The sequence below is a fragment of the Notechis scutatus genome, chromosome 6, assembly GCF_049901735.1.
Source record: "Notechis scutatus isolate UNSWTSFEM ecotype Mainland chromosome 6, rNotScu1.2, whole genome shotgun sequence".
Lineage (NCBI taxonomy): Eukaryota > Metazoa > Chordata > Lepidosauria > Squamata > Elapidae > Notechis > Notechis scutatus.
In genome coordinates, this window is record NC_142014.1 from 3,374,064 (window position 1) to 3,392,934 (window position 18,871).

General features: G+C 44.5%; 1 protein-coding gene across 1 annotated transcript in view; it reads right to left on the reverse strand.

Annotated features, from left to right (window-relative positions):
- Nucleotides 1–18,871, reverse strand: part of ELAPOR2 (endosome-lysosome associated apoptosis and autophagy regulator family member 2) — a 73,968-nt gene that overhangs the window by 34,206 nt on the left and 20,891 nt on the right. The window contains exons 2-5 of the mRNA XM_087969193.1: nucleotides 14,986–15,106; nucleotides 11,391–11,586; nucleotides 9,870–10,017; nucleotides 6,128–6,214 (exon numbers count right to left, since the gene is read on the reverse strand). Coding sequence (XP_087825319.1) covers nucleotides 6,128–6,214; nucleotides 9,870–10,017; nucleotides 11,391–11,586; nucleotides 14,986–15,106 — 552 coding nt within the window. The remainder of the gene's footprint in view (nucleotides 1–6,127; nucleotides 6,215–9,869; nucleotides 10,018–11,390; nucleotides 11,587–14,985; nucleotides 15,107–18,871) is intronic.

Here is an 18,871-nt window from a genome sequence, read left to right on the forward strand (position 1 = left end):
CAGCTGCAGTGCGGCTTCTGGTCTGTGGTCGTGTCTCATCTTCTGTGTGGGTGTGAGTCTGATTTTTACGTGGAAGTGTGGTGGTGGCATCTTGTGTGGCCCTCATGGGTGTGGGTCTGGTGTCATTTATCATGTTGGGTACTCGTCTGTTCATGAGGCGGGTTTCCAAATGGCTGGTAAGCGGGAGGTGTCATCTCTTTTATTCATGCTGTGTGGGCGTTTTCTATCTCTATGGCTTCTCTGATTATTCTGCTGCTGTGGTGTTCAGTTTTGGCGATAGTTCTGGTATTTTTAAGGTCAATCTCATGTCCTGTGGCTTTGAGGTGTTGGACCAGGGAAGAGGTTGGTTCTTCTTTTTTGATTGAGTTCTTATGTTCTTCAACGGTGCACTTATTCTTCTGTTAGTTTGTCCAATGTATGTGGTGAGGCAGGCAGTGCAGGGGATTTCATATACTCCTTGGTTTTCTAACTCGATTTTGTCTTTAGGGTTTCTTAGGATGGTGGATATTTTTCTGTTTGTGCAGAATGCTGTTTTAATGTTGTGTTTTTGGAGGATCTTGCTGATTTTGTCTGTAGTGCCTTTTATATATGGGAGGAGGGCTTTGCCGTTCTCTTGTTCTCTGTCTTGGATTTTGGTTGGGGTTTCTTTTTGGATTAGGTGGGTGATCTTCTTTCTTTGAAATCCATTGGCTGTTAGTACGTTGGTGAGAGTGTTTAGTTCGGTTTTTAGGTGTTGTTCATCAGCTAAGCATTTTGTTCCGTAGCTGAGACACTCATCTCCAGAACAAAATGCTTAGCTGATGAACAACACCTAAAAACCGAACTAAACACTCTCACCAACGTACTAACAGCCAATGGATTTCAAAGAAAGAAGATCACCCACCTAATCCAAAAAGAAACCCCAACCAAAATCCAAGACAGAGAACAAGAGAACGGCAAAGCCCTCCTCCCATATATAAAAGGCACTACAGACAAAATCAGCAAGATCCTCCAAAAACACAACATTAAAACAGCATTCTGCACAAACAGAAAAATATCCACCATCCTAAGAAACCCTAAAGACAAAATCGAGTTAGAAAACCAAGGAGTATATGAAATCCCCTGCACTGCCTGCCTCACCACATACATTGGACAAACTAACAGAAGAATAAGTGCACGCGTTGAAGAACATAAGAACTCAATCAAAAAGAAGAACCAACCTCTTCCTGGTCCAACACCTCAAAGCCACAGGACATGAGATTGACCTTAAAAATACCAGAACTATCGCCAAAACTGAACACCACAGCAGCAGAATAATCAGAGAAGCCATAGAGATAAAAAACGCCCACACAGCATGAATAAAAGAGATGACACCTCCCGCTTACCAGCCATTTGGAAACCCGCCCTCATGAACAGACGAGTACCCAACATGATAAATGACACCAGACCCACACCCATGAGGGCCACACAAGATGCCACCACCACACTTCCACGTAAAAATCAGACTCACACCCACACAGAAGATGAGACACGACCACAGACCAGAAGCCGCACTGCAGCTGCATCACTACCCACTTCAAACTCCTCTAAACCATACATGAAGCGAACTGACCCCCACCATGAAGATGTGGCACGACCACGAACTCGAAGCCAAACGAACACAGACCCAGACCCCAAACTCAAAGCCATATTAAAAACCCAAAATGCTACATCACAGCCACCCGCTCAGGACATCACATCAGAAAACTCAAGAAATTACACCTCAAGAACTCAAGAAGTCACAACACAGCAAATGACCCAGGATATCACAGCACAAGACCAAGGATACCACAGCAATAAATCTCACAAGGTCATCACACAACCCATTACCCAAGCTGTTACTACACAGGAGGCTAATCGAAAAGAGATCAAAACACAAACGACCCAGGAGATTACAACGCAAGACCCAGGATACCACAACAAAAGAACTCACAAGCCCATCACACAACCCATTACCCAAGCCGTTAAAACACAAGAGGCTAACGACCCAGGAGATGACAGCACAAGATCCAGGATATCTCTACAACAAAAGGCCATTACACAGTCCATTATACCAACATCAACTCCATCAACCAATCAAGAGGCTGCAGCACAGCCAACCAGCCCAGCACACCATCCCCACCACTTGTATATATAGAGAGATGGCAGCTCCGGTCACACACTGCTTGCACTGGCACTAAGCCGAAAGCACCAGCCTGAAGATGGCGAGTGGGACCTCGCCAGCGTTGCCTAGATACTTTGAATCTTCGCGGGAGAGAACCCGAATAACCAAAGATCCACATAATATATATATATATATATATATATATATATATATATATATATATATATATATATATATATATATATATATATATATATATATATATTTTCTGAGGTTCTCGGGTATTTGTATGTGGATCTTTGGTTATTCGGGTTTTCTCCTGTGTAAAATTGGAAGTATCTAGGCAACTTTTCAATGAAGTCTCATTCATCATCTTCATGCTTGTGTCTTCGGTCTGTGCTTCTCAGAGTAATGTAAGCTTGCAGCTGCTTCTTCCTTTTAACTGCTAGTGGAGGTGTGACTTGATTGGGTGGGGGCTTGGCTGTGTTCTGATTGGGTGGGGTATGTTCTCATTGGTTTGGGGCCTGGCTGTGTTCTGATTGGCTGGGGGTTGGCTGTGCTCTGATTGGCTGGGGTGTGTTCTGTTCAGGTGGGGGCTTGGCTGTGTTTTGTTCAGGTGGGGCTTGGCTTAGTTGCTGGGGAATTTGAGCTGGTGAGCTGTGATCCTGCTGTTTGGCTTCGCATTCGTGGTCGTGCCGCATCTTCATGGTGGGCGTCAGTTCGCTTCATGTATGGCTCAGAGGGGTTTGAAGCGGGTAGTGATGCAGCTGCGGTGCGGCTTCTGGTCCGTGGTCGTGTCTCATCTTCTGTGTGGGTGTGAGTCTGCTTTCTACGTGGAAGTGTGGTGGTAGCATCTTGTGTGGCCCTCATGGGTGTGGGTCTGGTATCATTCTTCATGTTTGGTACTCGTCTGTTCAGGAGGGCGGGTTTCCAAATGGCTGGTAGGCGGGAGGTGTCATCTCGTTTATTCATGCTGTGTGGGCGTTTTTCTATCTCTATGGCTTCTCTGATTATTCTGTTGTTGAAGTGTTCAGTTTTGGCGATAGTTCTGGTACTTTTAAAGTCAGTCTCATGTCCTGTGGCTTTGAGGTGTTGGACCAGGGAAGAGGTCGGTTCTTCTTTTTTGATTGAGTTCTTGTGTTCTTCAATGCGTGCACTTATTTTTCTGTTAGTTTGTCCAATATATGTGGTGGGACAGGCGGTGCAAGGGATTTCATATACTCCTTGGTTTTCTAACTCAATTTTGTCTTTAGGGTTTCTTAGGATGGTGGATATTTTTCTGTTTGTGCAGAATGCTGTTTTAATGTTGTGTTTTTGGAGGATCTTGCTGGTTTTTGTCTGTAGTGCCTTTTATATATGGGAGGAGGGCTTTGCCATTCTCTTGTTCTCTGTCTTGGATTTTGGTTGGGGTTTCTTTTTGGATTAGGTGGGTAATCTTCTTTCTTTGGAATCCAACTTTAAAAGCACAACTATAATGACGTGGGAAAATACCCGAACAAAGCTGAATACCATACATGTAAGTACCCGTGAAAACTTAAGAATATATATATATATATATATATATATATATATATATATATATATATATATATATATATATATATATATATATATATATATATATATATATATAATATATATATAATATATAATATATATATATAATATATAATATATAATATATAATATATTTTATTTATATTTTTATTTATATATATATATATATATATATATATATATATATATATATATATATATATATATATATATATATATATATATTCTGAGGTTCTCATGGTATTTGTATGTGGATCTTTGGTTATTGGGTTTTCTCCGATAAGATTGGAAGTATCTAGGCAACGTTTCGATGAAGTCTCATTCATCATCTCAGAGAAGCACAGAGCTGAAGACACAAGCCTGAAGATGATGAATGAGACTTCATCGAAACGTTGCCTAGATACTTCCAATCTTATGCGGGAGAAAACCCGAATAACCAAAGATACATACATACATACATACATACATACATACATACATACATACATATATACACACATACACACACACACAGAGAGAGAGAATAACGAAGCACAGAGATTGATGTGATTTTGAGACACCACGCCTTGTTTGGCTGAAGCACCTTGAAGGAATGCACTAACTAAGGGTAGAGCCAAACAGTGACAACCCAATTTAAAAGTACACACACACAAGCGCACACAATTTCCACACCCCACCTCAACTCCAAGCCAAGAGGAAAGGAGTTCCTGTCTAAAAGGAAAACCTTGCCCTGTTTGTTCAGCTCATGAGTTTGCTCAGAAATGTTTACATGTGTGATAAGGATACACTGGTGTGTAACTAAAATGGGCTGCCTCACACCTTCGAGCATTTTATGCGATGTTTCTCCCCACCGTTCTGGAGACACCAGGCACAAAATCTCAAAATAGAAGCGCTTTCTCTTTATTGGGAAGGTGGAGATTTGGAGTTCTCTAGGAGACTGCTTATGAAAAAAGACTTAAAGCGGCCTCACTTAAATGCTTAAATACCGCTTTAATCGATCAATTACATCATTCAAAGCCATGGATTTGTTATTTTATTTTTTAGACCTTAAGCCACAGTGGCTGGCCTCATTACAGCACAAATTTCCATGACCAAACATCACAGTTTGTGGCACTAAGTCTCAAATGAATTGGCCATCTAGTGGCTCAGTGTAACACATAAGCCTAGTCAATAAGTGACTGCCTCACTTCTTCAGTCCGGGTGAAGCAGCAGAGGTGAGTCCCTTCATAGAATGACAAAATAATGGATCTGGGAGGGACCTTGGAGGTCTTCTAGTCCAACCCCCTGCTCAAGCAGGAGGTCCTATACCATTTCAGACAAGTGACTGCCCAGTCTCTTCTTGAAAACCTCCCACAACTTAACCAGCATCCCACTGATTAATTGTCAGGAAAGTTCTCCTTAGTTCCAGGTCAGATCTTTCTTTAATGATCTTCCACCCTTACTTCCTTTCCTGCCCTCAAAGGCTTTGGAGATAACATTGGCCCACTCACTATTCACTAAGATTAGCCGGGTTGTGACTGATAAGATTTTCATGAATTTGCTGGTAACTTCAGAGAACCAAGGAAAGAGGGGGAAAAGGAAGATGAATGATTTGTATCCTGCACGAGTCAAAAGAGGGCTGTGAAAATATCTACAGATCCCTCACATCCCGGACATAAACTGTTTCAACTCCTTCCCTCCAAACGATGCTATAGAACCCTGCACACCAGAACAACTAGACACAAGGAGAGTTTTTTCCCGAACGCCATCACTCTGCTAAACAACTAATTCCCTCAACGCTGTCCAACTATTTACAAAGTCTGCATTACTATTACTATTAATCTTCTCATCACTCATTATCACCTCTCCCCTCCCACTTGTGACTGCATGACTGTAACTTTGTTGCTTGTATCCTCACAATTTATATTGACTGTTTCCTAGTATGATTCAATTGCTTATTGTATCCTATGGCTATCTTTAAGTGTTGCACCTTATGATTCTTGACTCTTGACGGATATATCTTTTCTTTTATGTACACTGAGAGCATTTGCACCAAGACAAATTCCTTGGGTGTCCAATCACACTTGGCCAATAAAGAATCTATTCTATTCTATTCTATTCTATTCTATTCTATTCTATTCTATTCTATATTCTATATTCTATTTCTATGAAAAAAAAACCATAATGCTTTTGGGTTGTTAGCACTTCATTATTCGGACATTAAGTAATAGAGACCCACAAAAGGGTTTTGAGATCAAAATAGTTTGAGGGCAGAGCATCTTACCATGAAATTTATCACTGTTAAAATTCTGAAATATCTTCAAGCCAGGGCAGAAATAATCAGGTCCAGAGATAAATCATTTTGACCTTGTAATATAGTTTGGACCACTGTGGGATGTTCTGAGCTCAACATAATCCGTCTAAAAAAAGTCTCAACTTTTAACAAAAGCCACACAAGGTCGCACTTACAGAATAAGAACCCCATTCTCCGTTATCTGTTAATTTCACCCATTTATCACTGGTGGAGTCCATCTCTTGGCACTGGTCGTTTTGAATCTGAAAAAAAATAAAAAAAATAAAATAATGATAAATAATAAGAAGAGTTACCAGACTGTCGATCAAGGCAAACAAACAATTAGAATTTATGCAACCTTTACTTGCAATCCCATAATCCTTGCCCTGTCATAAAGTGAGCCACGGCTGCCCTCACCCTATTAACAGAATTAGAGGAATGTAACAGAACCATGGTTTGCATGAACCGTTGTGTTGTCCTTCTTCCTGATAAAAAAAAGATTGCACGTGCATTCAAAGCAATGCTTCACTAAATACAGTAAAATTTATTTTTACTGTAATTTCTTTGATGAGTAACAACAGCCTTTGTGCTTTTTAGATTGGTGTGAGGTTTCAACCCAGGTCACCCTGCAGGAGCCCGAAAATCACTTTACAATAATCACACTAAGATGCCTGAGCGATATTATTCAGTAGACAAGCCAGTAACCAGTTCAGCTGGCTTGGGAGAGAAAACATACCAAGTTGTGGCGTCGATGTGTAACCCTTTCCTACGTGTCATTTAACAAGAACAAACGTGTGTTGAAAGACGGTGTGCTTCTGATGGTCAGGTGTCCAAATATAACAGAAAACATAATACTAGGCAGCAATGTGAATTTGGCAGGTAACCCACAAGGCTAAACATGGTACAGCTTCAGTTGAACCACTGCAGCCATCTTAAGTTTCCATGATGAAACTCTCCAGGTGTTTCCAGAGGAACTTTTAGAAGTTTCAAGCTGCTATTTTCAGTGGCTTTGTCGATTTAAGAAGAGCAAACCCTGAAAGGTTCTTGATTAAAAACACTCCAAACACTAAAAGATTCCTGATTAAAAGTGATGGGCAGGTCCCCTGATCGGTATCTCAGCTAGGTTAATTGCAGAATAAGGACAGTAATCACTGCCCTGATAGGTTGAATGCCCTCTTGTATTTAATTCAGTTTCAAAGTCCCTATTTTTTTGGTAGTGCAGGATTAGAGAATATTTTTTTCTAGCCATGAAAGGAAATTGACTTGCATCGACTTTTAAAGCAGTGGGATGTGGATTAGGGGCTATCTGAAGAACGCTTGCTGTCGAGATGAACCTGCTGGTTATTGGGATCAACAGAACAGGCTCTTTTGAATATAACCCCACCGCCAGAACAAAAAACGGGATTTCTCCAAATATAAATGCAAATAAAATGATTTTTTTTCTGTCCGTTACAGATACGAAGGTCTCCAAATCAGAAGCGTCACATACTTCCACTCAATTTAGGAACCCCGACTCTCACTGCCCAAGTTCAGACTTCATTCTGTGCCCATGTCTGTTTTGGTCCCGATCCTCTGATTGAGCCAAAAGGTCTGGATTCCCACAAGTCCCTTAGCCAACCCAGCGTGTGGCATGAACACTATCCTGGCTGTTCTTTCGACCAGGGCCTGAAACTAGCTGCTGCCAATGAAGCGTAGAGCAGAATGGCTGGAAAGCTACCAAGAATGCCTTGATCAAAAAACCGGCCTGAGCTGGGAGTGACTTTAGGGCTCCAACAATGACACGGCGCTTCTGTTTTTCTGCAGGGGAGAAGAGAAATCAGTCGGTACCAGGCCGGCTGCACACCTGGAAGACTGCATCCAGTTTTGGTCACCAGGATGTAAAAAAAAAAAGAGGTTGAGACTCTAGAAAGAGGGCAGAGAAGAGCAACCAGGATGATGAGGGGGACTGGAGGCTAAAACATACGATGAACAGTTGCAGGAACTGGGCCTGGCTAGTCTAGGGAAGGGAAGGACCAGGGGAGACAGGAGAGCAGTGGTCCAGTCTCTCAGGAGCTACCCCAAAGAAGAGGGAGTCAAGCTATTCTCCAAAGGACCTGAAGGCAGGACAACAAGCGACGGGTGGAAACTCATCAAGAAAAGAAGAAACTTAGAACTAAGGATAAATTTCCGGACAGTGAGAACAATTAACCAGTGGAATGGCTTCCCTCCAGAAGTTCTGGCTGCTTCATCACTGGAGGTCTTCAAGAATAGATTAGACAGCCATTTGTCTGAAGTGGTGTAGGGTTTCCTGCCTAAGCAGGGGGTTGGACTAGAAGACCTCCAAGGTCCCTTCCAAATCTGCTATTCTATTCTATTATACCTTATTCTATTCTATTCCAATTTCTATCCTATCCCATCCCATCCCATCCCACTCCACTCCATTCATTCTGATTCTATTCTATTCTATTTTCTATCCCTGTTCCATTCTGTACCCTCTTCTCTTATTTCTATTCTACTCTGTTCAATTCCTTGTTGCGCCTGGGAGTCAATGTGGGTTCTGCAGCAGAGTCACTGCTGGCGTCTTTCTTTACAAGAGGAGAAACTTCCTGGCAGAAGAGAAAGGAAAGCCGCTTCCTGCAGGGGGGGCGGCACTGTCTGATCAGAGGGAAGGAGATTTCAGCCAGCAGGATCCTTTGGCCAGGCTCATCACAACCTCCTTGCCAGGGTCCCTTGAGGGTCCCTCCAACCCTTCTGCAAATGTCAATGAAGGCTGTGCCCACTGGGACAGCCACTCTTTGGGGACCCGAGTTGGCCATGGCAGCGATTCATGCCTTGCCCAAAAGGAAGGAGAGGGCAGGCCGGGACTGCTGCTTCGGCTGAGCTGTCTAGCAAGGTCCATGTCTCTGCCCATTCAGTCGTCACAATTTTGCTCGAGGCCCAGGAGAGAACTGAGAATTTCAGCCCCTGGAGGCTTTGATGATGCATAGAAACGTCAACCTGGATTCTACATGGCTGAGTAAGATCAGGAACACGGATCGTCCAGGGAGAAGCCTTAGAAAGGAGGAAGGAAGCCTTCATCTCTTCTGGACATTGACTTGAGATTGAGATGGTCCTTCTATATAACCCTGTAGAGCAGGGGTCCCCAAACTTCTGATACAGAAGAGGGAGGGAGGGAGAGAAGGAGGAGGAGGAGGGGGAGAGGAGGAGGAGAAGGAGGAGGAGGAGGAGGAGGAGGAGGAGGAGAAGCAGAAGAAGCAGAAGCAGAGGCAGAAGGAGAAGGAGGAGGAGGAGGAGGAGGAGGAGGAGGAGAAGGAGAAGAGGAGGAGGAGGAGGAGGAGGAGGAGGAGGAGGAGGAGGAGGAGGAGGAGGAGAAGAAGAAGAAGAAGAAGAAGAAGAAGAAGAAGAAGAAGAAGAAGAAGAAGAAGAAGAAGAAGAAGAAGAAGAAGAAGAAGAAGAAGAAGAAGAAGAAGAAGAAGAAGAAGAAGAAGAAGAAAGCAATGGGAAGTCACTTCCATAAAATGACCTAGACACTTTGATCAGAACTTGTCATCCATGAAGCACAAGAGGAACCAAGCCATAGACTACAACTAGAGCCCCCAAAATCATGTGAACTTACTCTTAAAGAGCTGATATCTAGAATGTTCGCTTTACAAGGTTATAGTTTACATTAGTCACTGGGTGGCCCACTTTTCCTATCTGGTGGACATCAAAGCTCCAGAGATCTTGGAGAATTGCAGCCCAATCCGATCAGATCAGGCAGCTCTGGATCAAGTAATCAAGTCTTATTGTAGGGGGAGAATCGCGTTTTCATAAGGCCTAAAAAAAGGGGTCACTGGGAATGCCAACAGACTGCCTTAAAATTATCCTCCCTGGGCTCTATTTTGGGATATCCCGCATCAACTTAAGATGGATTTTTAAGGTGCACAAATTCCCCCTTACAAAGAACTCGAAGAAGATGTTGTTGTCAATGTACTGGTACTCGAAGAAGACGGAGCCCGGCTTCTTCAGGTGGACGGTGTAGATTAGAGAGACGGTGCAGTCGTCCCTGTTGGACTCGATGTAATTCCCACGGGGGGCCCACGAAGATCTGGACAGAAGATATAAAGGGAAACAAGGCCTTGGGTTACTCCTGCCCGGCACCTCAAGGTTATATTGATGAGGAATGGTTAACTTACAGCCTGAGTGTCAAACTCTCATTGAGGGCCACATCAAGGCTGTGGCTGACCTCAGGGGTCCAGTGGGGCGTGGCCGACTGGGTAGTTTTGGCCAACAAGGTAGGCGTGGCCAGCTTGACACCACTCAATGGGCGTGGCCAACTCAGTGGGAATGACCAATGGTGGGCACGGTCAGGTTGATGCCACTCCTCAAACTGCTGGCATGTTTCCTCTTCGCATTGGGTAGACCAAGCCAAAGCCATGTGGGCTGGCCCCTTACATTTACCAGGACAGCCCCAGGGGCCGGACGGATCCAACCACATCGTGGGCCTTGTGTTTTGACATCCCTGATTTATAGGCTCTTTACTTAATTATTTATTTGGCGTAGGTCAATACGCTGTTTAATAGGCTGCTGGAATTGGGGGAAGGAGTTCATTTTTTTTAAAGAGGCCAACCTTCAAAGATCTTTTCTTTAATGGACCTGTTTTCTTTTCGACACTTTTCATCCATGGGGTTTTCCTGGCAGGGAGACCAGAATGGGTAGCTGTTCCCTGCTCCAGTCAAAGCCATGGCGTTTCTGTGCGGCTGTGAGAGTTGGACCACAAGGAAAGGCCGAGTACCGAAGAATGGAAGCTTCCTAATTGAGGGTTTTTGGAGGAGGAGGATCCAGTCAGTCAATCCTCAAGGAAATCACCCCTGAGTGACAGGCCCTGAAGCTGGAACTCAACTACTTCGGCCACTTAATGAGAAGAGAGGATCCTCGAAGAAGACTTTTGGGAAAGGCGGAAGGCCAAAGGAGAAGAGGACAGCAGAGGAGGAGATGGCTAGATGGTGTCCCTGATGCAATGAACATGGATTTGGGCAAACTCTGGGAGAGAGTGGAGGAACAGATTTCCCCTCCTGTCCTCTATTGTCTCCTGGAGTTCACCCAAATTCATGTTCATTGTGTCAATGACGCTATCTGGTCTTTGGTAGAGATGCTTAAATAAAGACAGGATGGGTGACCATCAGTCAGGAACGTTGCAACGAAGCTTTCTACATTGGGCAGAAATTGGACCAGCTACTTTCCAAGGTTTTTCCTGACTCCTGCATTCAATGAATGTGTAATACATCCAACACTGGTCTGCAGGAGGATGCTGGGCCTTCTGAATGCTCAACCTAGACCAGATTACTGCCAGGTGAGTGCCTGTTTACATCCTCTGGCTGGCATCTTCTGGCTACTATTGGAGTCCTGGCATCCATAAGGAAAGGAAGGGACTGGTTCTCCACGAAGTCCTGGAGACCAGAAGATCCGTGAGGTCCTTACTTGGCACAGCTGTCTGCTTTACTCTCAGCTGAGCCAAGAGCGGAGTCCATGTAGGTGGCTACGTTAGAGAATCCTGCCGGCAGCTCATCCCACTCATCGAATTTGATCCCGCTTCCCAGCGAGTAAGTCCCTTCGGCGCATTTGCTGCAAACCTGGTTCTTCATCTCCAGATATTCACCAGAAGCGCAAGAGAAAGCTGAGAAGGGAAACGTTGACAAAGGATTAGTAGAGAAAGGCAGTCGATCCAAGAACATTTTTTTTTAAAGGCATTGATTATTGCACACTTCGCTTACAACAACGGTAGCAGCAATTTGGGGAATTGCACTGCCTTTCCCATTTCTTTGCATTCAGGGACCTTCCTGTTTTAACTAGGGTAGGGAGTGGTTAGGGTGAGGAGGGGCTGGGCCAGACCTCCCCTTCTATTCTCACTTCAAGACTCACTGAAAGTGAAAGAGTAATGCAATTCGTTACAAGGAAGAATTTTTTTTTCCTGCTGAGGTTTTGTTTTGTTTTGAGCAGTTTGGGTAACTTATTGTTACCTGTTGTGGTTGTGAGGCTGAAGTTGTGAACTTTGCCACCAAAACCTCTCAAGTCAACCAGAGAGGGGTCATGGCATCTGGTTATCCTGTAACTGGTTTATACAAAAGGTAGCTTGTTTTTTGAAGCTTAAAATAAATATATATTTTGGTATGATTAAGTAGAATTTATTCCTTGTGTTCTAACACTACAGCAGGAAGGGACGGAAGGAGGGAGGGAGGGAGGGAGGGAGAATAGAAAGGGAGGGGGAAGGGAATGAGAAAGGAGGGAGGGAAGGGAAAGGAAGGAGGAGGAGAGGGAGGGAGGGGAGGAAGGGAGGGAGGAAGGAAGGAAGGAAGGAAGGAAGGAAGGAAGGAAGGAAGGAAGGAAGGAAGGAAGGAAGGAAGGATCCAACCAATATGCTTTAGGTCATCTTCTGATCTTCTACTCATAATTCATCTACAAGAGAACATGCAATTTCTGCAATGCTCTTTTTTTTTTTTTTGCAATGTTGATCTGTAGTGAACTCGTGGGCCTCATAGCAAAAGAGGAATCACCTAGGAATAGAGAATATAATTTACATGTATGCCTTCTGACCAGACTTGACTTTTATATGTTCCTATATTCAGCAGACATGCAGTGAATTGACTAGGCCAGTAGGACATTGAAAGGTTCTGTGCACTGCCAGCTTGCCTTTTCATTTTCAGGGCTTTTTTTGTTCCAATAGACACATCTCCAGAAGGAGGAATTGCTCTGAGGAAGCCAGCTGTTGCCTGGTTTAATCAGCAGCCGATTGCCACTAATAGCACATGAATATCTGGGGCCCCTGGACGACTTGATTTTCAACTCAATGTGTTCTTCTCTCAGACCATGAACAAGACTTCACGTGCCCTGCAATCAGCTGGGCCCCCACACTGGGTGAGCACAGTGTGGTGAACACACCTTCTGGGCTTCTGATGGCTCTCTGGGGAGACCAGGAATACACACCTGGTTCCCAGGTGAGTTTGTGGTTGCTAAGCTGCCTTTCGTGAAAACTTCAATGTCTCGTGTTATTATTTCTCTTCGCCCTGAAAAGCAAACGGTCACCATTTCCCCAAAGCTTCATCTATTGCCCAGAAGGATGTGGCTGGTAATTTGTGAGATCCTAGTCCACATTAGATCTGCTCGAGCAGGAGACCCTGCACTATTCCAGACAAGTGACCCTCCAGTCTCTTCTTGGAAACACCTCCAGGGACGGAGCACCCACCACTTCTAGTGGCAAGCTGTTCCACTGGTTCATTCTTCTCACTGTTAAGAAATTTCTCCTTATTTCTAGGTTGCTTCTCTTCCTTATTCAGTTTTCATCCATTGCTTCTTGTCCTGCCCTCAGGTGCTTTGGAAAATAGCTTGACTCCCTCTTCTTTGTAGGAGCTCTTCAAATATGGGAATATTGCTATCCTGCCCCCCAAACCCCCGTCCTTCCTTTCTCTAGACTCAATGGAGATTATTCCAGAAAGAATCTTAAAAACCTCATTAGGCTCCTTACTGTTTATGGGATCGTAGCAGAGAGCCGTAAATGAAACATTAATACTAGTCAGCTCGGGTATTTTATTTTATTTTTAATTCCCAAAGATGAAAAAAAAATCCAATGCAGATACATTGGCCAGCTACCTGAAAAACAACAAGCGTTTTAACTTGGGAACAACGCTGACACTTTTCTGCTAAATTATGACCAGGCTGGGCAAGGAAAATCCCCAGCAAAATTGTGAAGCCTCGTTAGCCACAATTGCTTTTTGCTCCACTAAAATATTAACAATACATAACTACATAAAAAGAAATTACATTTCCCTCCTGCGCTGGTAGAAAAACCACACTGGGCAACTAATTGTAAATTTATATTCTTTTACTTAAAATATCAAGGTGGTTATGAGTAAAATGAAACCACAGAACGGCAGGGAGCAAACAGTCCTCTAACAGGCAGCCCCATAAAAACAATAAAATTTATAACCGAGAAACAATTAATAAAAGAAGAAACGGATCAAAATCCTGAAGAGAAGTCTGAGAAACAGGACCTATAAGGAAGAAAAGTTGTATGGCTCCAGACACTCATAAATAGGTCAGCAATAGAAATAACAATTAGACACTGCTTCACAGTGCTTCACAGCCCTCTCTAAGCAGTTTACAGAGTCAGCCTCTTGCTGCAATCTGGGTCCTCATTTTACTGACTTCGGAAGGATGGAAGGCTGAGTCAAGCTTGAGCTGGTCAGGATCGAACTGCTGGCAGTCAGCAGAATTAGCTTACAATACTGCATCCTGACCACTGCGCCACCAGGGCTCTTTAGGTTAAGAGTTACCAGTGGTGGGATTCTACCCGTTTCCCTAATGGTTCGGTGATTGTGCACTTCACGCGCGTGCGCGCACGCAGCTTTCCAGACCCCAGGTGAGGCTCTGCTGCGCCAAACGGCTGAGGGGAGAAAGAAGAGAAAAGCGCAGGGGCAGCTGGGAGGGCCAATCCTGCCCTTTTCTCTTCCTTCTCCTCTCAGCTGTTTGTCAGGGGATTTTTTTTTTTTAACTACTCCTTGGGCCCAACCAGTAGCGGTTTTTGCTACCGGTTCAGGTGAACCAGGCTGAACCGGTAGCATTTCACCACTGAGAGTTACCATGCTTAGGGGGCCACCCCTGAGAAGATCCACCCTCTGCCAACCTGTGATATTAAATAAATAGTTCATATGAGGATTAAGCAAGTTTTCAGCTAGGGGTCCGAAGGCTCCTTTTGAGGTCGGGCTTTGTCAGCTTCATGGCATCAACCAGATAGGAATCCCAACCAGGTGAGCTAATGCGACTTCCTTGCGGAGCCACCTTGGCAGACCCTCACAAGTCTATAAGTATATTTGTACAAGTACAACTCTCCCACTGTCTCTTTTTTAGCCTGAGAAACTGCACGAAGGTGGCCCATAAGGGGAAGCATTCAGGGTTGGTGAGCTCTGCGGGAGATTTGCCACCACGTTATGATCATTTAAAAAGTTTTTAATTTAAAAAGCTCCGTTCTTTTTTTCTGATGGATTAGGACACTTCATGTTTAAATCAGAGAAAGACCTACTGCATTCTTTTCCTTTGACGGGGTCAGGCAAGCCAGAACATTCGGCGCCCGGATTCGGGATGGCCACCCTCCATCTGGACTCGCTGCTGTCACACTCGGTGTACTCGAAGTGGTAGTCGGCCTGCAGGACATTTAGGAAACAAAAGAACGGTGTTTGTCCATTTGTCTGAAATAGGGTTTCCTGCCTGAGCAGAGGGTTGGACTAGAAGACCTCCGAGGTCCCTTCCGGCTCTATATTCTAACTCTTTTTTCCCCTTAGATAAGCATTTTGTTTGGGTCAGATTAAAGTTGTGAGATTCAGCCACAACATGACCTGGTTAAGAGGCTCCCGAGGGATGGCCAAGGGATGGGCCCACCTATTCAACTGCTGTGGTTTCTGCCACAACACCATCGAACATGCTTTTGACAAGTCAACACTAACTAACCCTTGTTGTTCTAGAGCCAGCAGCTCCGGTTTAGGTCTTGGTCAGGGGAATGGAGAAAAGAAGAAGAGGGTTCAAAAAGGAGGAGGCAGAAGAAACGTAGTTGACTTGCCATTCTTTTCACAGGTGTCTCAAAGACACAACGCAAATCTGGGTTGCAATTGACTTTATCTACAGCCTGCAGTAAGATTGAGGTTTTAGGTCAGAGTCAGAAGGTGACTATCGCTATTAAAAATCCACCTACTGCTTAGCCCTTTTTATATCTTCATCTCTCTCTCTGTGTGTGTGTGTGTGTGTGTGTGTGAGTGAGTGAGAGAGAGAGAGAGAGAGAGAGAGAATGGGAGGGAGTGAGGGAGAGAAGCAGATAGACAAACAGAGAGAGGGAGGGAGGGAAGGAAAGAATAAATGTGTGTTCTATCTAACTGTCTGTCTGTCTATCTATCTATCATCTCTCTTTCATCTCCATTTCCCTTTCTCTCTATTATCTGCCTACATCTGTCTGTCTGTCTGTCTATCTTCAATATCTATATTTATCATCTCCATCCATCCATCCAATATTTTCCAAGTATTCCAGAGAGCCTGCCATAATCAATTTTGCAAGGATCAGCTCCAAAGGTTAATACCATAATAACATAGCAAAGAAAGCAGTGTGCGTGCGTGCGTGTGCGTGTGTGTGTGTGTGTGTGCAATTGTTTCCCCCTGCACTTTCCTTTGACCTTTCCCTCCATCTTCCCTGAGAGAGAAAAGCCAGCTGTTTTCCAACAAACAGACCCTGTTAAAAATGGGGTTTTTTAAAAAAAAGACTCCTCCAGCCAGAAGGGACAGAGACATGGAGCAGGGTTGATATGATCATGGCAGTTTTCCAAACTGAAGGGGGATGCCAGGCCGGGGCGCTGGGAACCATTTTAGAACCAGCTTTGGACCTGTTTCTGTCTCTTTAATGTTGACGCTGTCCAACCGATGAACAGCTGGCTTATCTATCGTTGGTCTGAGCCCACTCCAAAGGGGGTCTGTTTATCGAAAGGGAGGCAAGACTGCCGAGCTTGTGAGGGATGCGTTTCCTCACTAGCAGGAATTGTAGCATCCCACCCACCCACCCCAAACATATGCGACCCCCTCCGTCTTTCCTGCCTTCCCCAAGGAGGCCTAGTCACAGTCGCCCTATTTTTAGACTTTCAGGACACCAGGAAAATGCTCCCAAGTCAGGCTGATGGTCCTGAGCAAGGCTGCGGGATGGAAACGATGGCAGGTGCGGAATTATTCCGGGAAGGAGAATGCCCGCTACTTGTTGGCTTGGAATAATTGCCTAGGTGAGTTATATTCAACATAATCCTTGCGCATGACGCTCAGGGGGTGGTGGTGGCTGATTCATTTAGTCTTCATCCATCAACTGCTCAGTGCCAGCGGCTGCAATGCAAATCACTCTCTAATTGTCTTGATTCATTTTGCGCCCTGTGGTTCCCATCTGTTTTGTCTGCCAGATGCAATGGGGATTTTACTCACCCTCCTTCCCTCGTCTCTATTTCACCTCATTTACTGGTGGAAAGCAGAGTTGTCCACGGGGGAGGCCTTTAAAAGGCCATCAAGAGGGCAGCCGTAACAATGCAATCAGAGCTGCCATCCTGATTTACCTGACCTCTTTGCCCCTTGATGGAAAAACCTCTTTCAAAGGCAGGGGGTCACTTCATGGACCCATTCATATAATGTATCTCTCTTGTGGAAGACACAGTTTATCTGTAGGAAAAGAAGAGGCAGAGCCTGGAGGCGGCGTCAAGAGAGGACTCAGCCTAGAATAGTTGCATGGTCACAAATGGTCTAAGTCCAAATGGCTGGCTGGAGAATTCTGAGAGTTGAAGTCCCACGCATCTTAAAGTTGCCAAGGTTTGCAAACCCTGCAATAAATTGCATTCTACTGTTATTGTTATTGTTATTAGATCCTACTTTTTACATTATAGAGCCCAGAATATCACACAGAAATTGATATACATTCAGCTAGGCTTCTGAATGCATCTCCCCTTGAAAGCCATGCAGTGCAGAGGATTGATTTCTAAAATCGGGAAGGTGTTCACGAGCAGCCAAGGAGGAGAGACAGAACCTGACAAAACTGAAAGCAGAAGTGCCTCTCGCTCTCCTTGAACCCCGACACAATTTTCACACCCAAACCTAAACCAAGTGGGCCTTCATGACAGCCCTAATAATCCCCTCCAGCAGCCGAAGGACAGGGTTCATTAGCACAGTACAATAACTCTACATTTTAAGAAGCACCTGTTAGTCGTGTGTCTGTCCTTCTAGGTGTGATGCCAAGGCTGTGGTTTTCCTTGACTGTCAAAAGGGAATGTTGTGTGCTTCTCATTCAAGTCTGGAGGTTTTTTACACCACAAATAATATGAATAACCAATAGGAGTAATTCTTGAAGGCTGGATCTATCACCGATGTACACTTGTATGAAAGACCCGAGGTCTTCAGAAGGATCGAACTGCCCATGTCAACCCATACTACTAAGTGCTCCATTACCCAAGTTGACAACGCAACCTATGCATAAGAGAATCTGTGTAAGAACGTTATTTAGAGGAGCACAAACCCACTACACAGCAACCCTGAATAGCAGAAAAAAGAACGAGAATGGCTACGCAACATCTTCCAACAAAGTGGATACACACACACACACACAACTTTACCAAAGCATGCCTGGACACTCAACCCACTGCAGCGCAATCAACACAAGTTATGAAAAGGATCACACTGCCCGACATCAAAGCCATCTCCAAAATAGCCCACAGACAACCACACGGCATCACTGTAGCACATAAACCAACTAAAGCCTGCCAAAACACCCTAAGTAAACCAAAAGACTTAGTAACCCAAGAAGAAAAATACAGAGTCATTTACAACACAGAGAATAAAGGTACAGATAGCGCAAGGATTGTGTAAATGTTATTTTATCACCAGCTTCCGTCTGCACCTCTTTCACCAAACTGATTCAAGGTGGGGCTGTTTACAGTGGTGGGGTGGCATGGTAGCTCAGTGGTTAAGACGCTGAGCTCATCATCTGGAAAGCTGGCAGCTCAGGTTCGAGACCTGAAAACTACACGATGGGGTGAGCTCCCCTTCTCCCCACTGCAGCTGCCCACCTAGCCATTCAAAAGCATGCAAATGTGAGTAGATAAATAGGTACCACTGGCGGGAAGGCAAGGGTGCTCTGTGACACCATGTGGCCACATGACCATGGGAATACCTTCGGACAAAACTGACGCAATGGCCTTGAAACGGAGATGAGTAGCGCCCCGTTGAGTCAGCAACAGCTAGCAGAGTAAAATCTTCCTTTACCTTTTACTCCTATTTAGAAGGGCATTTTTCTCACACCTTTAAGGCTAAACTGTATCTTGGTTTGCTTTCATGGTTCCTGTCCAGCTTCCTCAAGGTCTCCTGCATTCCTCTAGACCATCAAACTCGGTTCCTCAGGC